The sequence below is a fragment of the Periplaneta americana genome, chromosome 3 (assembly GCF_040183065.1).
Source record: "Periplaneta americana isolate PAMFEO1 chromosome 3, P.americana_PAMFEO1_priV1, whole genome shotgun sequence".
In the NCBI taxonomy this organism is placed as follows: domain Eukaryota; kingdom Metazoa; phylum Arthropoda; class Insecta; order Blattodea; family Blattidae; genus Periplaneta; species Periplaneta americana.
In genome coordinates, this window is record NC_091119.1 from 153,890,429 (window position 1) to 153,911,568 (window position 21,140).

Genomic DNA, 21,140 nt, shown 5'->3' on the forward strand with positions numbered 1-21,140 from the left:
ATTTATTTTGCATTTGTCCATATGAATTATTCTTCACAGCCTTTAGTTAAGTATGATTATAAGTCGAGGAATTGGAAACGAGATTGATTACTGATCGTCTATAACTTAATCTTAAATTAAATTCAAATGTTTGTTTTAGAAGTTTAGCCTTATAAATATGATGCACATTTTTCAATTGATCGACCATACAATTAAACTTTCGAACTATGCACTTCATAAAACTAACTAAAGATTATTTCTATAGAGATTAAAGAAACAACAACATAAAAACACATCAGGTTATTTCCTTTTTAAAAAGTTTTCTCTGATAATAGTAAATCTTCTGAAACATTTTTGGCACTAACTCTTTTGCACAAGATATAAATGAACTTGAAATTTGTAGCAGTTTATAAATTAACTTGGTTGAGTATTTTAATGTGTTATATTCATGTAATATATTTAAAACACTAATTTTTCTGAGTTCAGTAAAAATAAAGAACACTGGGTACAATTTTATAACTGCCACAAGGAACACATTCAACAGAATATTGGTTCATTTTCATAACTGCCACATTGGAACATAAAAGTATCTATTAAAATATTGTTTGAAGTGTATGATTTCTGATATGCAGAATTCTCGACTCGTCTCCAACCGATGTTTTTCTTCCTCAATCTCATACAGAATCTCCAGCAAGTGTTTTCGAAATTCAGAGATACTCTCAAGACGGCGTCTAAGATCCAGACTGTGGGCTGCGGAACTCAATGCCCATGTCTTCGCTGCAATACCAAAATATTATTAGAACGACGATTTACTTGGAGATGCTGAAATTTGATATTAGAAATGATTATATGCATTCTTGAAAACATCGTTGAAGTAAAAATATAGTAAAAATGGAAAAAAATAAAAAAATAAAATAAAAAAAAATAATAATAATAATAATAATAATAATAATAATAATAATAATAATAATAATGGATAGAAGAGTAGGGAAAGCAAAGCAAAATCAAACACGTGTTGATTTCCCTCCTCCCACAAATTTATTACATGGCTTTGTGTTTCGACTTACATTATTATTTGCATATTGTGCGCTGTACAATTTTCATCCTTTAGCAAAGATGGGCAGTACTGCTACTTACAGACCTGTTACTAAATCTACGTATTACTCTGTGAAAAGATTTATTAAATCTACATACTTAGACTTCAAGAAACAAAATTTGATAATACAATCTCAAGGGAAAAAATGGAACTCTCTGCATCATAATCCACAGTTAATTCCCGATTTACCACGAAAATCGTCTGTAGCTGCATTTAGATTGGCAACAGGCCATGATTGTTTGGCCAAACACCTGCATAGAATTGGAATATATCAGTCCCCTATCTGCCCATTGTGCGACTCAGACCAAGAGATGGATTCGGAACACCTCAAAATCTGTGCTTCAGTGGCTGGCCATGATAATATCTTTGAAAAGTATTGGAATGCAAGAGGTCAAATGACTTTATTGTCAAACGCCTGGCATTAGAAAACAACAACAACAATTTTCATTAATTTATGTTTCGACTTCATGCAATTAATTATTAATTTTCGTCACCTCCACACTCTAGTTAGCTAAAACTTCACTTTCTTACCTTAACAATAAGGGGGAAATTTAGGCAATTTCATCTTTGTAACTGTGTGCCTTTACTAGCGGATTCAATGACAGACTATAGTACAGACTGACGAAGTTAATTCAGGGAATGGGGATTGTGGTCATCTCTAGCACTCTTTCCCTCATTCCTTCTCTCTTGGCAAGTACACGAAACGAGTTTATATCTGAAGGTTAACATAAAAGCCAGTCAGATGTTAAGCATTATTAGGGGATTCATCAGCACTGCAGATAAGAGAGACAAACTAATGAGAATAGTCGAATCATCATCTTTAATGGTTAGTCATAAAACAGGGATGTCCAATTTAGAAAATATAATACGGAAAAAGATATCCAGAATAGAAGACAATTTTAGATATAAATTTCCACTAAATTCCGTGTAGAAAAAAATACTAAATTTAGTGAACAGGCATAGTGAAACAGGTTTCGTAGTGATGTAATGTGAGTTATGTATCACACAAGACTCCCAGCAGCTTCTGTTAGGAGGGTGAGTATTGAATGTTATTAATATAACATAGTACATAAGTTTTAATTCAGCGAAACACCATGAACGTGAGAATGCAAGCAGCAGTGATAGCAGGGAGAGGATACCTGCCACTGGTTAGCCAACAGAAATACCGGAAACGTTTGCTGAAAGTCACTGTATAAGATTTCAAATTTTCTGATTGCTGTTAAGGTAAAAAATACTTTAGTGACACTACAACAATACTTATGATTAATTAAATACCAACCTAAAATATACCAATAAAACCTAACAGAGAGGTAATGAAAAAAATTAATGTATGAATAAATAATGTACCTTTTCTCTCACGTAGACTGCTTCCTTTGTACTCAACCAAGGAAGTCAAGTTACCAATGTTGAAATAGTTCCTTCCAGAATCACCAACCTGTGAACTCTAACCAATAGTCAATACATTGTGGTTTACTTCACAGACGAGTTCCTCAAGAGAGGGATGATGATGATGATGATGATGATCATCATCATCATCATCATCATCATCTGTGGTGCTACAGCCCTTTCAGTTTATCTTTGACCTCCTTAAGAACAGCTGACCAATCCTTTCTTTCCAAAGCCCTCTGTCTACATCTCTTTATCTCTGCCCTTGCAAGATCATTCTAGACATCTCCCAGCCTGCATCCTTTATGTTTCTCAACTATATATTTTTTTTTCACCAGAGTGAGATCATCAGTCTCACGTCTAAACTCCCACCCTGGAGGGCCAGGTTATTTGTAATCACAGTTGTTTTCCCCAAGCCTTTGTAGAACCAACTACTCACTGCAAGGCAGCAGTACTGGTTTTGGTCTGCCCAGGGTATTTTATTTCCCTAGTAACCGTCATATCTGGTAGCATTCCCCTATCCGCCACTTGAGGAGACCAGTAACTCCACACGAGACGGATACAGTTAGTAATCTGGTAGGCTGTCATATGGAAACCGAAGATGACCGAAAATAGGTCGAAACATCTTAACAAGGTACGTTAAAATTTAAGGGGATAGGATGGTATTTTTTGGTGAAAAATGGGTATTTGTGACCTTATGAGATGCTGAGACGCCATTTTTAAACTTCCTGCGTTATGGATTATTAAATCACTCGCCCCCTTTTATTGTTGTTTCTGGTAAATTGAATTTTCAAGAAAAAAATTTTTTCTTTAAAATATTCTTTGATATGTGTGGAATGCATTGCATAACATTTCGTGGGTATTTGTGCCCTTATCGGATGTTAAGACGCCATTTTTAAACTTCCTGCGCTATGGATTTTTAAATCACTCACTCCCTTTTATTGGTTTACGGTAACTTCATATTTTTGCTACATTGCCAGACAAAAATGGATATAACTTCTGAACTATTAAAGATAGATGCATAACATTTAGAACACACATTCTTTAGACTATTAGGAAACTTTTCTCTGTAACAGAATTTTTTTAGTTGATTTCATTTTAAAACTATGTCCATTCGTTTGCAAGAAAGGAAATCAGAAGAAAAGTGTTTTTAATTGTTTATTTTACAAACGTAGCGACAAATATCAAAATTCTGTTACAGACAGTTTGTAGAGCATGCTTTTGCAAGTACATTGCAAAAAATTGGATGAATCTACCTTTAAAAATGGTTTAGATATATCGATTTTAGTAAAATCCTGCATTGGGTATATTTTTTGTCAAATTTGGGCCCCCAAATAATTTTTTTTTTCAAAATATTTATTTTTGGTTGAGTTGCTACAGCTATGAGCTCTCGACATACAAAAAATTAATATTTTACACCAAACAGGAAAAAAGTTTTAAAAAATACCATTCTCTCCCCTTAACACAAGAAAGTTCTTATCATACATATTCCGAATCATTTATGTTGCGGCTTTTTTACAATTCTGTAATTGAATATTTAACGATGCTATATAAACTACTAGGTTATCTGGCGTCCATGAATTTAGTGATAGGGAGATGGTATTTGGCGAGATGAAGCCGAGGAACCTCCATATTCTACCTGACATTTGCCTTAAGAGTGGGTAAAACTGAGGGAAGAAACCCAACCAGGTAATCAGCCTAAAAGGGAATTGAACCCATGCCTGAACACAACCTAGAATTTACAGCCCATGAAGGCCCACAGAGTAGCAGGAAATTAAAGCTCCCACCTGTGCAGACAATCGCCATTCATGATAGGAGGGATCAATAACACTAACAAGCAATTAAAAAAACTTGGCATCCATTTACTATACTCGCTTAACCTTTAATGAAGCTCTTATCATTAGTCAAAACTATTCTAACTCTAAAATAAACATGTAATAAATTACGGAATTAACTCATCAATTAATATTCAGCTGCGCCAAATTTAACGATTAGCTTAATGTAATTCTACATGACTTTATATCAACATAAGAATTTGTTTTCTGTTTTAGGGGACGAGAGGAAGCAGTTGTTAGAAAGTCTAAAAAGGCAAAACACTGAAAAAAATCGCACAATATAGTGATCAAACCACAGCACAAAAATTGGTTCGTGCCAGCTTCCGCATTTCAAAATAATTATATTGCTGATAAAACGAAACCATTCGCAATGGGGAAGAATGTTAGACTGTTTAGTTTTAGCTGCAGAAGATGTTTGCCCTAACATAATCGAACAATTCAAGTGCATAAGTCTGTTATCTCACACAGTTGTGGGCAGAATAGTGGTAGTACTTAGTTCTGATGTAGAGGCACAATTAATTAATTAATACAAACAATGAAGTGTATTCCTTGGCACTAGATGAAAGTATAGAAAATAAAGATATTGTTCAATTAGCCACATTTAATGTCATTAACTTTTTAGATGATAATACGCCACTGATGCAGACTGTGACTGTACTCAAGTTCATTGACATTGTTGTGTACACGAACAAAAAGTGGAGTGAGATTGTCACTGTGTTTCCTCTTCAGTATGAGCTACTGACCACAGTGTAAACAAGGTCTGGGGTCGATTCTCACCTATAGCCTAGATGTTTGCCCATTGTCAGTGAGATGTCCTGCATTGTTTTAGGTGGATGCTCGGCGTCATGCTGTGGAGAACCATTTTAATTTTGTTTGGTCTGTAATATTATAATTTCAGTTTGATAGCAAAATAAAAAAACGGCTAAATATGAAAAATTTATGGCGCAATAACAAGGACATTAAGAAATAATGGCAACAAGAACACCCAAATTGGAATTTTACGGTCTGTTTAGTGTCATATTAAAAAAATTCTTGTAGGAGAAGTCAAGGCTCACCAAGGGCTGTAGGACCATGGAATTAGTGAATTCAATAAAGCTATAAGTAATGCAGATGACAAGTGGTCATAAAATAACCAGTTCATGGTAAATTGGCAAAATGGTTTAGTATAGTATTACTATAAATCTCTAAGCTTAGCCAAAATTTGAAATAATTATCATGTTTCACTGCAGTGAAATGATTACACTTACTTCTTTGAAACTGAATGTAGTATCAGGTGATGGCAGATTCCACTGTGATTTTTCTTCAGCGTCGTCGTATATACTCAAATTACTGAACTTAAGCAGTATTTCGTTCATATCTTCATCCTGATAAAGTTACAATTACATAAAGAAGCTGTACCAGACAATATTTTTAATTAGTAATTTATTTTTCCATAATAGTTGTTAACTATTATTTTATGATTTTATATTTTCGGAACAATCAAGAGAAAAATAGCTAAATAAGATGTTCCCAGTTATGCAGAATCCATTGTAAGGATAAAACTGTTTCATTTTTCCGAGGGAAAGATCAATCAATCAATCTTCTTAATGTATCCAGCTGTTTGCTGATAACTTAAAGTCCACTATAATCCACTGTAGTCTATTCAGTTGTTGTTTTTCACGAGAAATGAGGGGTATTTTGATCGGTGTTCATTATAGATGCCTGTTGCTAGTAGCCAGAGTTGGGGTGTAGTCAATATATACTGCAGGGCTGTGTCTCGTGGGTACTCACCTTGTCGTGGTGAGGGGGCAAGCAAGAAGTTCAAGACAAAAAGCCTTCTATAATATGCATACAAGAATCTTTTGAGATTGATGATATTTTAAAATTTTACAAATTTGCTGACTACAAAATTTTTTTTCTGTTTCGTGAAAATAGAGGGGGTGGAGGTGTTGTTACCATGATACACAACTCCATTCATGTAATTGAATCTAAACAACAATTTAAAGGCCAAATTGAATATATTAGGACAAAATTATTACTGTACTTCAAAGTAACATTTCATTTTCACTTGTCAATGTATACGTACCTCCAGGAATAAACCTAGTAATGGAAGATATAGAACAATTCGTGGGTGCTCGTGTAAAGGGGGTTAAGTCAAATTGTAAGGTATGTAAACTTCTCTCCTTTGGTACTGAACAAAACACCTTTGTCACAAACTATGAAGCACTGTAACTGCATCATAAATGGAAGAATAACTTAACCCCTTTAACACAAGAAAAAAGTAATTGTGGATAGTTCAAATCTCTACTTATTCCAGTTTAGCCAATTCATACTTAACCCCCTTTACACGAGCACCTGCGAATTATTGATCCCATCTGATCGCAAGTTTATCATAGTTGGTGACTTTAACAGTAAACATCACATATGGAATAATGGACCTTCAAATCAATATGGAAAATATAATCTACAAATGGTTATTGAGGGCAAGATAACTGATGACTGGTGCTAATCTACTACTATATTATTTTGTGAACAAAATATGAATTTATATACAGTGGTTAAACAACTGTTCTTCAGTGTTATTTCATAATTTAGTCTAAATCTAAATGGAAAAAAAGTATTTTTTATGTAGGTCTACCTATTTCTACATTACGGTAGCATACAAACAATTTAATCAGTCAAAAAGTGATGCCTAACTTCATTTCTGAATGATTATTTCGGTATTATTATTATTATTATTATTATTATTAATATTATTATAATTATTATTATTAATCTTTACTTTATCCGGTTTCTGGTTTCATTGGCAGGCATTATATAGATTTTTAGTGAAGATTGAAACAACTTGATACATACCTTACCATACCACAGCAGTTTGTAATATTACTGATTGTTGTTTCTTTTTAAAGTTGATATTAAAGGTAGAATATGTTTACCGTTGTGAGTGATTTCGATAATATTTATGTTGCTTATTAAATTATTTAAACAATTGCAACATTTTTTTTTTTTTATAAGGGAACTGTTAGTAAACTCATGTCAAAACCTCCTCTTACATTGCGCATATTGTAAGACCTCCACATATATAAGACATATTCAGACAAATTCATGATGAAATTAAAGCTTCAATAAAAGGTTATTGAAAAATTGAGTCCCGTTACCACTCAACTAGGAATAATTAGTTCTCACTCAGCTGAATTTAGCTGGTGAAGTACATCGAATGCATTAGTTTATCTCGCATGTCATATGCTCATCTACTCTTTCCAAGTACCGGTATGCTCATTGTTTCTATGTAATATTTAAAGTAAGTTTTTCACACCCCTGAAAGTAGATAAGCATCTACTTATACAGTACGGTCAGCGCGTCTGGCTGCGAAACCAGGTGGCCCAGGTTCGAATCCCGGTCGGGGCAAGTTACCTGGTTGAGGTTTTTTCCGGGGTTTTCCCTCAACCCAATACGAGCAAATGCTGGGTAACTTTCGGTGCTGGACCCCGGACTCATTTCACCGGCATTATCACCTTCATATCATTCAGACGCTAAATAACCTAGATGTTGATACAGCGTCGTAAAATAACCCAATAAAATAAAAAAAAAACTTATACAGTACCCTTAAGTCTCATTTTCCATTGAAACTTCACGTGATAATATCTCGTACCGTAGAGGAAACCCAAGAATGCCAAGGAAAATGTGAAAGGATTACTAATCTTTGCTTAAAACAAGCTTAAGTTATTTTGAGGAAGAAGAATTTATTCTGTTTTCGGTTTCTTAAAATGTATATTGAAAGAACAGAAAAATCTATAACTCTATGTTTCATTCTTAGTTTTATCTAATCAAAATAATGTTGCAGTTGTTTTTATTTGCTATCCTATCTGTCACTACGTGTCTATTATTATTATTATTATTATTATTATTATTATTATTATTATTATTATCATTATTATTATTATTATTATTATTATTATTATTATTATTATTATTATTATTATTATTATTACCGGTATTAATCTTACCAAATTTGTAAAATTGTCTGTTTTTATTGTGTCTCTTACACTATCAGAAATCACCTCCATTTTACTGTCTTGAAGATCATGTTCTTGCTCATGTATATCTTCGCATTCACATTGCATTGGTACTTCTTCCTGCTTATGAAAATAACATATTACATCTCTTAGTTGTAATGACACCTATTAATGTCTTTACTACTCTGAAAGCACATAATAATACCTACACTTTTACACAAAGTCTTTGTATTTGAATAAAATTACATCATTTCAATATATTATATTTGACTTTATTATTAATATTTAATAGCTTGCTTTATTTTGCACCATATCTGATACAATAATGTATACACTGGCTTCGTCATTGTCCTTTAAACTTTAAAGAAGTAAAATTAATTATAATCAATGTCATAGAGAATTGGGCTAATTACAATTGATTTCGACTGTGAAAAAGGAACAGTTACTGGAAGATTGTTGGATTCCATCTAAGACCTATAATTTTTCTGAAGTGTTACCCTCTTAAAGAGGAAATTTAATCATCAATGTTTGGAGACATATTCTCCATGGCTGGCATACACCAGGCGCCTAAAGGGAGCATTTTGTAAGTATTGTATCTTATTTTCACCAAATCAAAGTGTGATCAGAGAGGTTCTGGGCTTTTTGATAATAAAACCACCCAATGGCATAATACTGCTATTGAATCAGAGACAGATACAGCTAAAATAGATGTAATTAAACAGGATGTGACCTAATTACATTGGATGAGTTGGAAAGTTCGATGAAAAAATTAAAGTGTAGAAAAGCACCTGGACCTGACTGCATAAATGCAGAGCTTTTAAAACAAGGTGGTTTGTTGTTAAAATCGAGATTATTACATATTTTTAATAGGTGTTGGATGAATAAAGTAATTCCTGAATCATGGTCAGCAGCAAATGTGATATATATTTTTAAAAGGGAGATAGGAATAAAACAAGTAATTATAGAGGTATCAGCATATTGAACTCTATATATAAAATATATATTGGAATATTAAATAACAGATTAAAACCAATAATGGATGCATTGATTTTAGAAGAACAGAATGGATTTAGATAAGGAAGGTCGTATTCTAACAATATATTTATTATGAGACAATTTATAGGAGAGAATTTAATTTGCCTGCTTATTTAACTTTTGTAGTCCTTGAAAAAGCCTTCGACAGAGTGATAAGAAGGAAATTATGGAACATAATGAGAGTAAGAGGTTACCCCACTCAACTTATAGAAGGAATAAAGAGCTTATATAATGGCATAAACATCATCCTAAATTTAGATAATTATACCGGAAAAGAAATTTAGCAAATCAAAGAGTCAGACACCCAACTTGCAATGTTTCAGTATGGTAGGACTTCTCTCTCACAGGCTTCTTGTAATGCTCTAAAGCACTGAGTTGTGTGTTTTTCTCTTGCAACTTAGATTTTTATGAAGCATCTTTGTTCGTACTTTTAGAGCTGTATTGTTTACGACAAATCAGAAACAGCCACTATATTTACAAAATATGACTACTTCGAGGCTTAAATATTGCAAATTTATGAAACAATTGCTGCTCTATTACGTAGTACAAGATTTCAATGGTCACTGCTAGGAGCACTTATTTATGGCATTGTTGCCATTACTTATCGAATATATGAATATATATATAGTAGGATATCACTGTACATATATATACCGTGCGTTTTTTCTTAAAGCAAGAAGTAAAGCACTGCAGCAAGACCGTTCTTTTATTAAATTTGCTTCACCGTCGCTGTAGTAAGTGTGTAGCAAATCAAAACTTCACTTTACGAGTTTGCTGCACGATCCATCATGGCGGAATGTGTGTTTTGGTGTTTTGCAACGTTTATTATTGTCAAAATCGTCTAGTAATAATAATTCCATGTCATTATCATGGGAGTCGAAACTATTTAACATGTTCGGTTCTTTTAGGGTTAAATTTATTACGACAGAAATAGAAGCCAATATTAATTGTCCACCATTTTGCAGTCAGTTTACCTACTTACGTTTTTTTCGACCCTCATTTTGCTGCAGCAAAGGCATGAAGCACTTTACTGAAGCGCTAAAAAAAAACGCACGGATACACACACACACACGCACGCACACACTCACGCACGCACGCACACACACACACACACACACACACACACAGTGATTTTCTTCTGGAGAAAAAGGTGGTGGAACTCTGCGAAGAATATATTATAGCGGATGTAGAGATGAGTACTGCCCGATGCATGTGAATTGTCGTTTTTAACATTCTTTTCGCCCAACTTTAAGACTTTGAAGGCCTAAGCGGTTCCATGATAAAAATACAACAAATAGGTGCCAGAACACTGTTCATATATATGAGGCTGAGCTTGACTTTTAACAAACCTCTGAAAGATTAGCCTAGGTATCTATACTGGTATTTCATATGCAATTGCACTGTTTCATATTTTTTGACAATAAATTGGACAAAAATTATGAATAGTTTAGAATTCCGGTACAGTACTCAGTTTAATACCATGCTATTTTGCATCTATTCCATTTGTCACAGTTATTTATATGTATTTAAATATTAACTGCGTACCTGGGGATGAGAAGGTACTTCTTTCAGCTTGGGTAGCATATTTTTCATAGTAGTTGCCTGCAAACTGGAATTTGTGGTGTCTTTCCTGTTCTGATTGTGAAGATTGTTATTTTCATTCGTAAGATTCTTCAAAACCGGGCGTGATCTTGAAGTAACAGTGTCAACTCTAATCATTTGCGGCATTGCAAATTCACACTCACAGTTGGCTTTAACCATTGGAGTATAGTTTTCTTTCTGTTGTTGCTGTTTGTCTTTATCTGACGATAAATTAATGGATTGTTTCTTTCTGTAAACCGAGAGAACACTAGAAGAGGCACTATCCTTTCCAATTGGTCGGGTTTTAGTCATAAGTCGACTTTTTGAGATGTTGTGTTTACAAATGCTTGCTGATGATATTGGTCTGCTTGACACATAGGCGGATTTTCTCAAAGGAAATTTTTCTGGATTCTTTTTCGACATTTCCCTTTTGATCGTCTGCAATTTAGGTACAGGGCTACTATCTTTCAGAGATACTGCTGGTCTGTTTTGTTTATATACACTCACAGGTGAAATTTGTTTTGTTATGTTTTTGGAAGTTGCTTTTACAGACTTTTTTTCTGAAATATTTGTTGACGTCTTCATTTGAGATAGCCTAGTTTGTCTGTATAAATCCTTAGAAGTTCCTTTTGAACATATTTTTTCTGCACTTTTTGAAGAAATTTTCTTTTTAATTGACTTAAATTTATTAAATGGATTTTCTTTCTTAGAACGTATCTGTTTATCTTTATTATCAACATTTACAGCTGACATAGGTCTGGTTACTGGTTTTTCAGTAATTTTAGGCACAGTCGTATTTATCCATGACTGCACTCTAGCATGAGGTTGATCACTTGCCAAAAATGCAGGCGTTCTTTGATTGTACATACTTGCAGAAGATACTGGTCTCGGTAATGTCTCTGAGGAGAGTTTCAAAGATGCAAGTTTAACGCAAGTGTTTGCTGAACCTTCTTCATTCACTTTTGGTAGTTTTGAGAACAGTACTTGTGAACAATCATTTCTTGTTTCCTCGACAGAATCATTTCGCATGGATTTTGTTTGTTGGTGAAGGAAATCTTCATTTTGAGCAGTCTTGATGGGTATTTTTGAAGTCTTAGTTGCCTGTTTATTGATTGATTTTGTAGGTGAGTTCTCTGAAATATTAGTGTCTGATAAGAACTTTGAATAATATATTTTTGAAATATTTCTCACCGTTTCCAAACTTAATACTTTTCGTACATAAACAGTTTGCCGCTTTTTTGTCAAACTTTCCCTTGCATGCTCTTTCACCTTTGAAATATTTCTGAAGTTATGCGAGGGAGCAATTACTAGAGAAGAAAAGCTGTCTCTAATATTTGGATCTGATACGCTAGTTTTTTCTTTAGGACATGTAATTGCAGAAGAATTAATTTTTTGATAGTTCGTTTCTGATAAAGGTGGTACAATCATGCATTTGATTGAAGGGTTCAGACAATCATTTGGCAAACTAGTTGCATATCTGCTGGGAGGTGGCACGTTGGTTGTAATTGTTAATGGTGAAATTGAGAGGCGAGGCCTATAAGACGATGCTTCAATACATGAGATAACAAGATTTCTTACTGCTCGGTGATCCTGAATTGAATTATATTCTAATTTTACTGCATCTTTTGATTCTTCTCGTTCTTGCAATAGAAAATTTGAGCTTGCAGATTGATGTATATGATTAGGCAGGTTGGTCCCTTGAGATGCTATTTTCTTACTCGTATGTACTTCATCGTCCTCTTCGGTATCTGAAGCTCTCTTATGGGCACTAGATATTTCAGCCATGAGGTATCAGCTGTATATTCAATCTTCCTTATCTACTCACTCTAAGGTCCCTAGAAATCACGTTAAAACAATGTTATTTCTACAAAGATACAGTATTTAATAACACTTCGGCAACTACCGTCAGATGGGGATATTTTGTTGCCATTTTATGAGCTTTTCTAAATTTACCTTGCAGCCATACAACCAAAAATTGCGGTTAATGGCAAAACTTGCCCATCACCATTTATCTTGAACCTTCTAGTTTAAGATCTTCAGGCTGAATTGCATGTCATGTAATATAATGATCTATTATACAGTCATTAATGGTGACCTAAAGTTATCCCTCAAAAGGCTAACTTTGTGCCATATATGGTTTTTATATGTGGAACAAGACAGACTGTTAGGAGTTAGCATTGTGCAATATTATCTTACAGTATACAACTGAAGGAAATACAGGAACACAAAGTTTAAGAAATTATCTATTTAATAAATTATTTATTATAGAACTTCAAATGTGAGTTTTTATCACAATCATAATCAACGTTGAAAACATAATGAACACAGATCACGGATTCATTTAATATATCATGTCAATATTAATTCAGCCACTTTTAAGCAAATCCTCATAGGTATGCCAATCCTTTCATGCGAAAACTCAGAGAGGAGACGGATATTCATCAAAATATTATCAACTAGCTCCGCAGCACTTGCTGTAAATAACTTTACTTAAATCTGTTATATTTCCAAATACAGCTTTGTTATTGTTAGTTAATAATTAATTCATTATCAATTACAAATCGTTTGCTCCTGAATTACTTTCAAAGTTGTATTTAGAACTATGAATGTTCTGGAGGTGTTCGATTAATTCTACTTTTAAGTTTGGTATTATGTTAGATCTAACAGCGTCTGAAATAGAATATATTTGTAAGAACTGAATGTTGTTGTTACTCTCAGCTGGAAGAAGGCTTTGTCACCAAACGATACCATTTGAAATAAGGTGTTGTACTGCCCTATATTATATTTAAAACATGTGTTGATAATGGATGGATAAGTACCTAAGTCTTTAATTGGTAGTAATATCAGTCCTACCAAAATTTTGCATAGAATAAAACTTATCGGAAATCGTTTTTAAAGAAACTTTTGTTATGTAATATTTTTCATAAAAATCAATAATAAGCGAGATATTTCGATTTATTTAATTAAGGCCCTCTTATAACCCCCCGTTTAAATAAAGTATTTTGAATGACATACTGTATAGCCTAAAATCGAAGTTACAATGAACTTAATTTATATTCCAATTTTCATATAAATCGGTTCAGCCATTATCGCGTGAAAAGGTAACAAACATCCAGACGGACAGACAGAGACAGACAGACAGACAGACATACAAACAAAAATGTCAAAAAAGTGTTTTTCGGTCTCGGTATGGTTAATTATACATGTTAACACCAATTATTTTTGGAAAATCGAAAATTACCAGAAAAATTGTGGTTACCGTACACAGATTTATTATTAGTACAGATGTAGTAACCAGTAAGTCTATCACTGGGCCACTTCCAGTGTTTCTTGCTCTTCTGCATGCATCTCACAGTCACACATCCTTCATTCTTATTGATGTAATTGACTTCGGCGGGAAACAGTTCATCTTCATAACAGATGATAGGATATTGTACAATAGAAAGTTCATCAAAGGTGGTTAGTTCTGACAGTTGTGGTAGAGATTTTTTTTTCAATGCTGGTGCTTCATCATGGTGAACGTCTTTCCTCGAGTCCTTCAATCAGGTACTCTCCGCATGTTAAACGCAGCCTTCAGATGTCTATTTTCACATCAGACCAGTAAAACTTTCCAGTGCACCTTATATCATGGGTAATATTCGGTTATATTTAGAGAAAGGAACTGGCACAAAGTAACCTCTTGAACACAAAGTATCCCCATCTGACGGTACTTTTAATATCATATTTGAATGGGATAACATAATGAGTTTGCGTCCAGTATATGTAATGTAAAAAATTAACTATGCATTTAAGACGTCATTATTAAAATAATAATACTTGATATTTATGCATGTAACAATAATAATAAAGAAATGATTGCCCGAATGGGCATTGAGGTTTAGTTTCTACTATATTCACTCAGTATTCTTAGTCTGTTATAACACACTGTTATGTGATATCTGTCACATCTCTGGCCACACAATTCACAATTATATGTCTTGTCACTGCATATTTATTTATGCATATGAGAACGAATGAACATGAGGAATGGTGAAAGGGAAGTCCATATCATTTAATACGGTAATGAAAATGGACTCAAACTGTGTTCCCAAATAAAAGATCAAGTTCTTACAGAATGCTTGATACCGGTACTATTCATACTTAGATTTTGAATACCAGTAGTATTATTTTACGTCCATTTTGTTTTTATATAATTATAGCGGAGTTAATAATTTAGTTTATAATGTAGTACAGTGAAACCTCTCTGAAAAATCACTTAAATTAAAAGACCACCTCTCTTAGAGATCGATTTTCCTTAGAACCGATGTAAAAATCTATAAAACAAATGTATTTTTACCTCTATTTATGGACTATTTCTCTCCCCGACTGCTAACCAGCCATTGAATAGCCATTTACTCAATTCTACTCCTTTTAAGAGACCAGATTCCAAAATTAAAGTACAGTATTATAATTTTATAATGCAATAGCTTAATGCATTAAATAAATTCTGAGAGCTTGGTAAGAGTATTGCACTGAATCTTCCAAGGTTAAAATGAAATTTGACAACACTGATAACTATTAGTACTGAATGCCTGAATCCTCTAAGGAATGTAGGAATTTCTAGCAAAAAGAGGTTGTTGTTAAGGATTGGGACCGCTGCACATGGCCTTCAGGCTCTGACCACAGCTTGTCTTTATGGTATTTGCTTTCTTATTTAACAATTTAATTTCTTATGGCATTGTATAAATTTGTTACGAGTAAAAACTTGTTTAGTAAAATTAGAATGTATTATCATTATTTTAAGGATCGAATCAAAGTAATTCGTGAAAGTGAATGTGGCTCACATGAAAGAAAATTAGCGGAAAAATTGAAAGCAGCAAAACTCAGATTAATTCAATTTTAAAATCGAAGGAAAAATTGAAGAGTTTGATCACAAAACTCACTCAGTCCATTTGGGCGTTTTAATGACTTATGCATTTCTTTGAGCCCTTTATCATATTTTAAGCATGTTTTCTTCCAAAACAGCACCAATCCTTGTCTAAAAGGTTCTGTTATTGTGCATGTCACTTGAAAACTCGCTCAGTCTGTAAGCCGGTGGATACAAAAACTAGCCCAGCCCTTTCATAAAAATGGACTTAAACTTAACGCATTTTGGAATCACACGCTTTAACTATAACTGAGTGAAATTGCATTAAAAGACTGTGCTATTGGAGAACATATAAATGGACATCTTAATATTTGAAGGATAGCATGCGCTTTGTCCATCCAAGTGATCCATAGTTCGATTCCTGGCATAGGAATATGAGACAGGATGGATGTCTGATGTCTTGTGATTGTTCTGTGATGTGCAAAGTATGCCATTTTACGGCGTTTATAGAGGATAATAGCGTTGTGCCAATCCCATGTCCAGAGAGACCCGCAATATGTAGATGTCTAGTGTTGAGTCAAAGACAATACCGGTACTCTCCTTCCCCTAAACCGCAGTGGTCTGTAAGTTGGTACTACAGGGGAGGTAAAACGTGGAAAGGAAAAAAAGAAATAAAGTGTAAGTGATAATATTACGACTAACAAATTCATAATATTATTGATGAGCTATAAGTTGAAGTAAAACAGCTTCGGGAATATGGTTAGTCACTTTCTAACGTTATCTTTGCAAACACCTCCAGAGAATGCACGAAATTGCTTCAGAAATCGGACAATTTTACGTGTGGAAAGGCTTTTCCCAGTTACCACATATGAAAACAAAATAATTTCCTCAAGAAAGCTAGACTCTGTCATACTGTTAAATACTGAGCAAGAATTGGCTTCTGCTATTAATTTTAACAATACCGGTATAATAAAAGAATTTAAGGGACTAGTATCATCTGAAAGACAGCTCACTCTAGAAAGCAAGCAGACTGGCAGAATGTAGGCTATAATATGTTTATTAATTATTTGATTCATATTGTTATTTTTATTAGTGTTATGCTACGAATCCAAACAATATTAGGTAGGCTATTGTATTTCAGATTTCAAATATGTTTTAAAATTGAATTAGAATTGAAGTTGCTACCCTCGTGGAAGAAGAAGGTCGACCTTTCAGGGGGCTTCCAGACTGATGTAGGGCCTAAGTAGGATCAGAACGGGCAATGAGGTCTACAACTGTGGTTGTTTCATAATAATTATGACGAATTAAAATTCAGGATAACATAATTGCTAGTCTCATAACTATTATCATCATCATTATTATTATTATTATTATTATTATTATTATTATTATTATTATTATCAGCATTTCAGTTTATGATATACTGGTACTCTATTGGATACAATTTTTAATTAATGTGGTAAACGTTTTCTTATTCAGGGATATATCGTCGTTGTTCCTGCAATAACTCCTATGTAAAAATATAAAATTTTTCAGTAAAAGAAAAAAACACATTGATTCATTCTATGGCAGTGGTATATAGGAGACTGCGAATTCTTACATTTTCGAAAAAAAAAAAAAAAAAAAAAAGAAATATAAATACATACAGGAGATTTTATTATTTGCTGTATCACTATTTAAGTTATTTAATAGAGCAAAAATCTGAAAATCGATAAATATGTAAATATGTCACATAGGAGTTATTGCAGGAACAACGACGATATGTGACTTGGCACTTCTTAATTGTTCTAGCGCATTTACTGCATCTAAGGCACCTAATGGGAAGCAAATTGGATGATTGAATGAATGAATTAATGAATGATAGTAAATAAATAAATAAATAAATAAACAAATACTTTCTGATAGAGGCTCCTTGCTGATATCTTTTTTAGATTACCGTTAGTTTATATAATTGACTGTGAAGACATAACATATTATAATGCTTCATCATTTCGATAGGCCTATTAATCACTTACAGTGTTTATTTTCATACTTTATTAAATTTTCTTTTATGTTTTATGAGTAATTTTTTTTCGCTGTTTAATCATAAACAAGATGGAAGACGGTAAGTCATTGGTTTGTGCTGCAGGCATATGTTAATTTTATTCGTCACAATAATTACCAAAACCGAGTGGTAAAACAACATTCTAGTTTAATCAGAAATATTTATTTTATTCTGTACTTTGAAAATGCTGGATATATTAAACATCCTTTTCATGTTAGAAGGAAAATACGAACATAACTATTACAGTATAACAAAAATGTTATGATCTTTAAGTTGTACAATATACAAAGAGAAATAGTTTCTCCATATAAATGAGTATTATTATATTACAGCTTAGTTTTGGCTAAATTAGTATAAATATTTTAAATTTTAACCATCTGTGCACAATCATAAAATAAGTTTCTTACCAGTAAAGAATAAAATAAGAGGAATCACATTAAAGCTGTACTTTATAATTTGTACCGTAAATAATATCCGAATATTATGAAACTTACAAATTTGAAACACAGCTGTTTATCAATTATTTTCAAAATAAATTATAACAAAATTACAATACTGTAAGAAGAATGTTGATTGGTTCTTGAGTATGAATTGTTATTATACTGGTTGCCAAGTAATTCGTACGATTATTTTGCACTGCCTGCTGTGGAACTTTTTATCCTGGGCCCACCGCCTGCTTGAATGCATCTAATGGCAGCCATCGAATGCATGGATGCGCCGAGCAGGCAGTGTAGTTCTTTAAAATGAAGTTTCCAATATTTTTGTGGTGTTAGTATCATACATGTATGAAAATTAAATGAATTTAATGAAAGATTACAGTAAACAACAAAAAATTTGTTTGCAAATTTGTAGAAAAACTTTCATATAAATGTAAAGGTTTAAATTCCAATAAAACCATTTGTAACAACACATTTCATACAAGAATAAATTAAAGCCTTCAGCTAAATAAAAAAGTGTAAAATATGAAGGTTTTAAAAATTAATTACTATGCTTTTTTGTAAACTTATATTTTAAACAAAAATAAACATATTATAACAAATTAATTTTATTTCCAAAAGAACAATAATGCAATTTAAACAACAGTGACATTATTAATTCTAGGAAGACAAAGACAGCAACTCGAAAGGAATTGAAAGTGGTCAAGTCATTTTCGACTTCTGATATTCAAATACAATATCTTGTAACAGCAGTCATTCCATATCATGAAAGAAAGTGAAGTTTGTTCTGTATTTATTTTTATGGGAATAATATTCATTTTAACATAATCATAATCATTTATTACATCCAATGATCATATACATGATATGGGATATGTCATATTTACAAACTAATAATTAATTACATAATATACATAAAAGCAATAACTATAATTAAATGCAACACAAATACAAATATAAAAAACTTGGAACTTGATTGAAGAAAACCACAGATCGATCGATTTCAGCTATGAGTCCCGTTTGCAATATTTCTTGAAGTCAGGAGTCAATTTTAACCCTCGCGTCTTTCATGAGAAGACGTACTTCTCGAAGTCAGGATCTGGAAAAGAGGAAGTAAAGTCTTTTGGAGTAAGGCATTCTTTTTCTATTCAATTATGACAATTTTCAATAAATTCAATAAATTCATTCATACTGTAAAAGGAGTTTTTGATTAAAATTTTATAAAGAGCTTTCTTAAATTTCTGATGTGCAGATATTTCTTTAAGATAATTTGGTAGGCTATTGTACAACATAAGAAGACCAGCATGAATGAAAATGTTTTTATATAGAGTTGTGTTAAAACTTTCAATAAAAATATTATCTTTATTTCTTGTATTGTACTGGTGTGTGTCTGAATTTGTAGGAAAGCTATGCAAATTATATTTGATAAAATTTAAGGTTTCATAAATATAAATACAGGATAATGGCAAGATATGTAATTTTTTGAAGAATGGTCTGCAGCTGGTAGTTTGAGACACTTGAACTATTTCTCTAATAGCTCTCTTTTGTAGTTTAAATATTTGGATTGCATTGGGTGAATTACTCGAAAAGATTATAACATACGTTAGGATAGAGTGAAAGTATGCAAAGTACAATGTGCGAGCAGATTCAATTGATGATGCTCTTATTAGTAATCGCAAGGCAAAGCAAATTTTACTTAATTTCTTCCCTAGTTCCTGAAGGTGTACAGACCATTTTAAATGTTCATCTAGCCTTATACCAAGAAATTTTGTATTGTTAGAATATTGAATTGTTTCATTTTGTGAAATTAGACATTGAAAGAAAGAAAGAAAGAAAGAAAGAAAGAAAGAAAGAAAGAAAGAAAGAAAGAAAGAAAGAAAGAAACAAACAAACAAACAAACAAACAAACAAACAAAGAAACAAAGAAACAAAGAAAGAAAGAAAGAAAGGTACCGTAACTTATAGGCCTAAGAAAAGTAACTACTTTAACTTACAGCAAAATTAGTAGCTACATCATTTCCAATTTATTGTTTGAAATGTGACATTACAAGTAAATTGAATGAAAAGTAATTTTAGTTTCAGACTGCAACTTCTACTGTTTTTGTTTCATTCCTCTGGACTTCACATGTTTCATGAAGTAAACAGACGGTATCCATGGTAAACCGATCAATAGAGAACCTTGGGTCTCACATTTGACCTTATTGGAATTATTATGCTGCATCACTTAAGTGTGCCGAGCCATTCTGATAATGTTTTTGAGTCAAATTAGAGCGCAACCGAAACTATGAATTGGATTTCTATTATCGTGCATTGTTGTAACTTTGTGAGCAGCTAACGTTCATCTTTTTCTTCTTGCATGTGCAGTAAATAAATAATTATTTTGTCGTAAAATTTAACTTTGCGAAGGAAAAGGTTTAAATAACAAAATACTGAAATGAATATTTGCAAATCAGTGCGTGTATATGGAGGACATATGGCTGTTTGTGCGTTTTGTGACTCTTTATGTTTTAATTTTGTAGATACTGTATTTGTGGTTAAATATCATAGATAGGATTAGAAAGTGTAAGTTGTTATTGTTTGCTACTTCGTAATATGCGGTATGATTAGTCATTTCGTAAATAACTGAAGAGTTCGAATAGCAATAAACGACAAAAACTATATAATAAACTCATAAGTTTACCTTACTATTGATGATGCGTTAAATTGTGATTAAAATGGAAAAACAGTGCTATGATAAATTTGAAATGGACTATTCTCTTATGGAACAATGGACTTTTCTACAACAATTACTAGAACTTTTGAATTTAATCATGAAACAAAGTCAGGATCAACAAATAGACGGAAGTGATGGAGATTGCAACAAGGAAATAAGTGTGAAAATCGATACGAAAAGTGATCAGCAATCA

General features: G+C 32.6%; 1 protein-coding gene across 3 annotated transcripts; it reads right to left on the reverse strand.

The window, feature by feature from the left end:
- Positions 1–521: 521 nt before the first annotated feature.
- LOC138696686 (titin homolog) lies at positions 522–18,805 on the reverse strand. 3 transcript variants are annotated; one of them, XM_069821975.1, is made up of 6 exons: positions 18,205–18,805; positions 10,872–12,742; positions 8,322–8,411; positions 5,544–5,660; positions 2,423–2,519; positions 522–756 (listed from the first exon to the last, which is right to left on the reverse strand). In XM_069821975.1, exons 2-6 carry the CDS (start codon positions 12,690–12,692, stop codon positions 539–541), a joined length of 2,343 nt encoding a protein of 780 aa, XP_069678076.1. In that variant the 5' UTR covers positions 12,693–12,742; positions 18,205–18,805; the 3' UTR covers positions 522–538. The 3 variants fall into 3 exon arrangements, with proteins under 3 accessions (XP_069678076.1, XP_069678075.1, XP_069678077.1); XM_069821974.1 differs by having other exon boundaries at positions 8,283–8,411; positions 18,205–18,804; XM_069821976.1 differs by lacking the exon at positions 8,322–8,411 and having other exon boundaries at positions 18,205–18,801.
- Positions 18,806–21,140: the final 2,335 nt, after the last annotated feature.

Bases quoted from the DNA above. Each gene is read 5' to 3' on its own strand.
- LOC138696686 (XM_069821974.1), bottom strand. From the start codon at position 12,692: ATGGCTGAAATATCTAGTGCCCATAAGAGAGCTTCAGATACCGAAGAG. The intron at 8,412-10,871 runs GTACGCAGTTAA...TTTCATAAGCAG, and splicing joins AAGTACCTTCTCATCCCCAG to GAAGAAGTACCAATGCAATG. The intron at 5,661-8,282 runs GTAAGATTAATA...TAACTTTATCAG, and splicing joins CAGACAATTTTACAAATTTG to GATGAAGATATGAACGAAAT.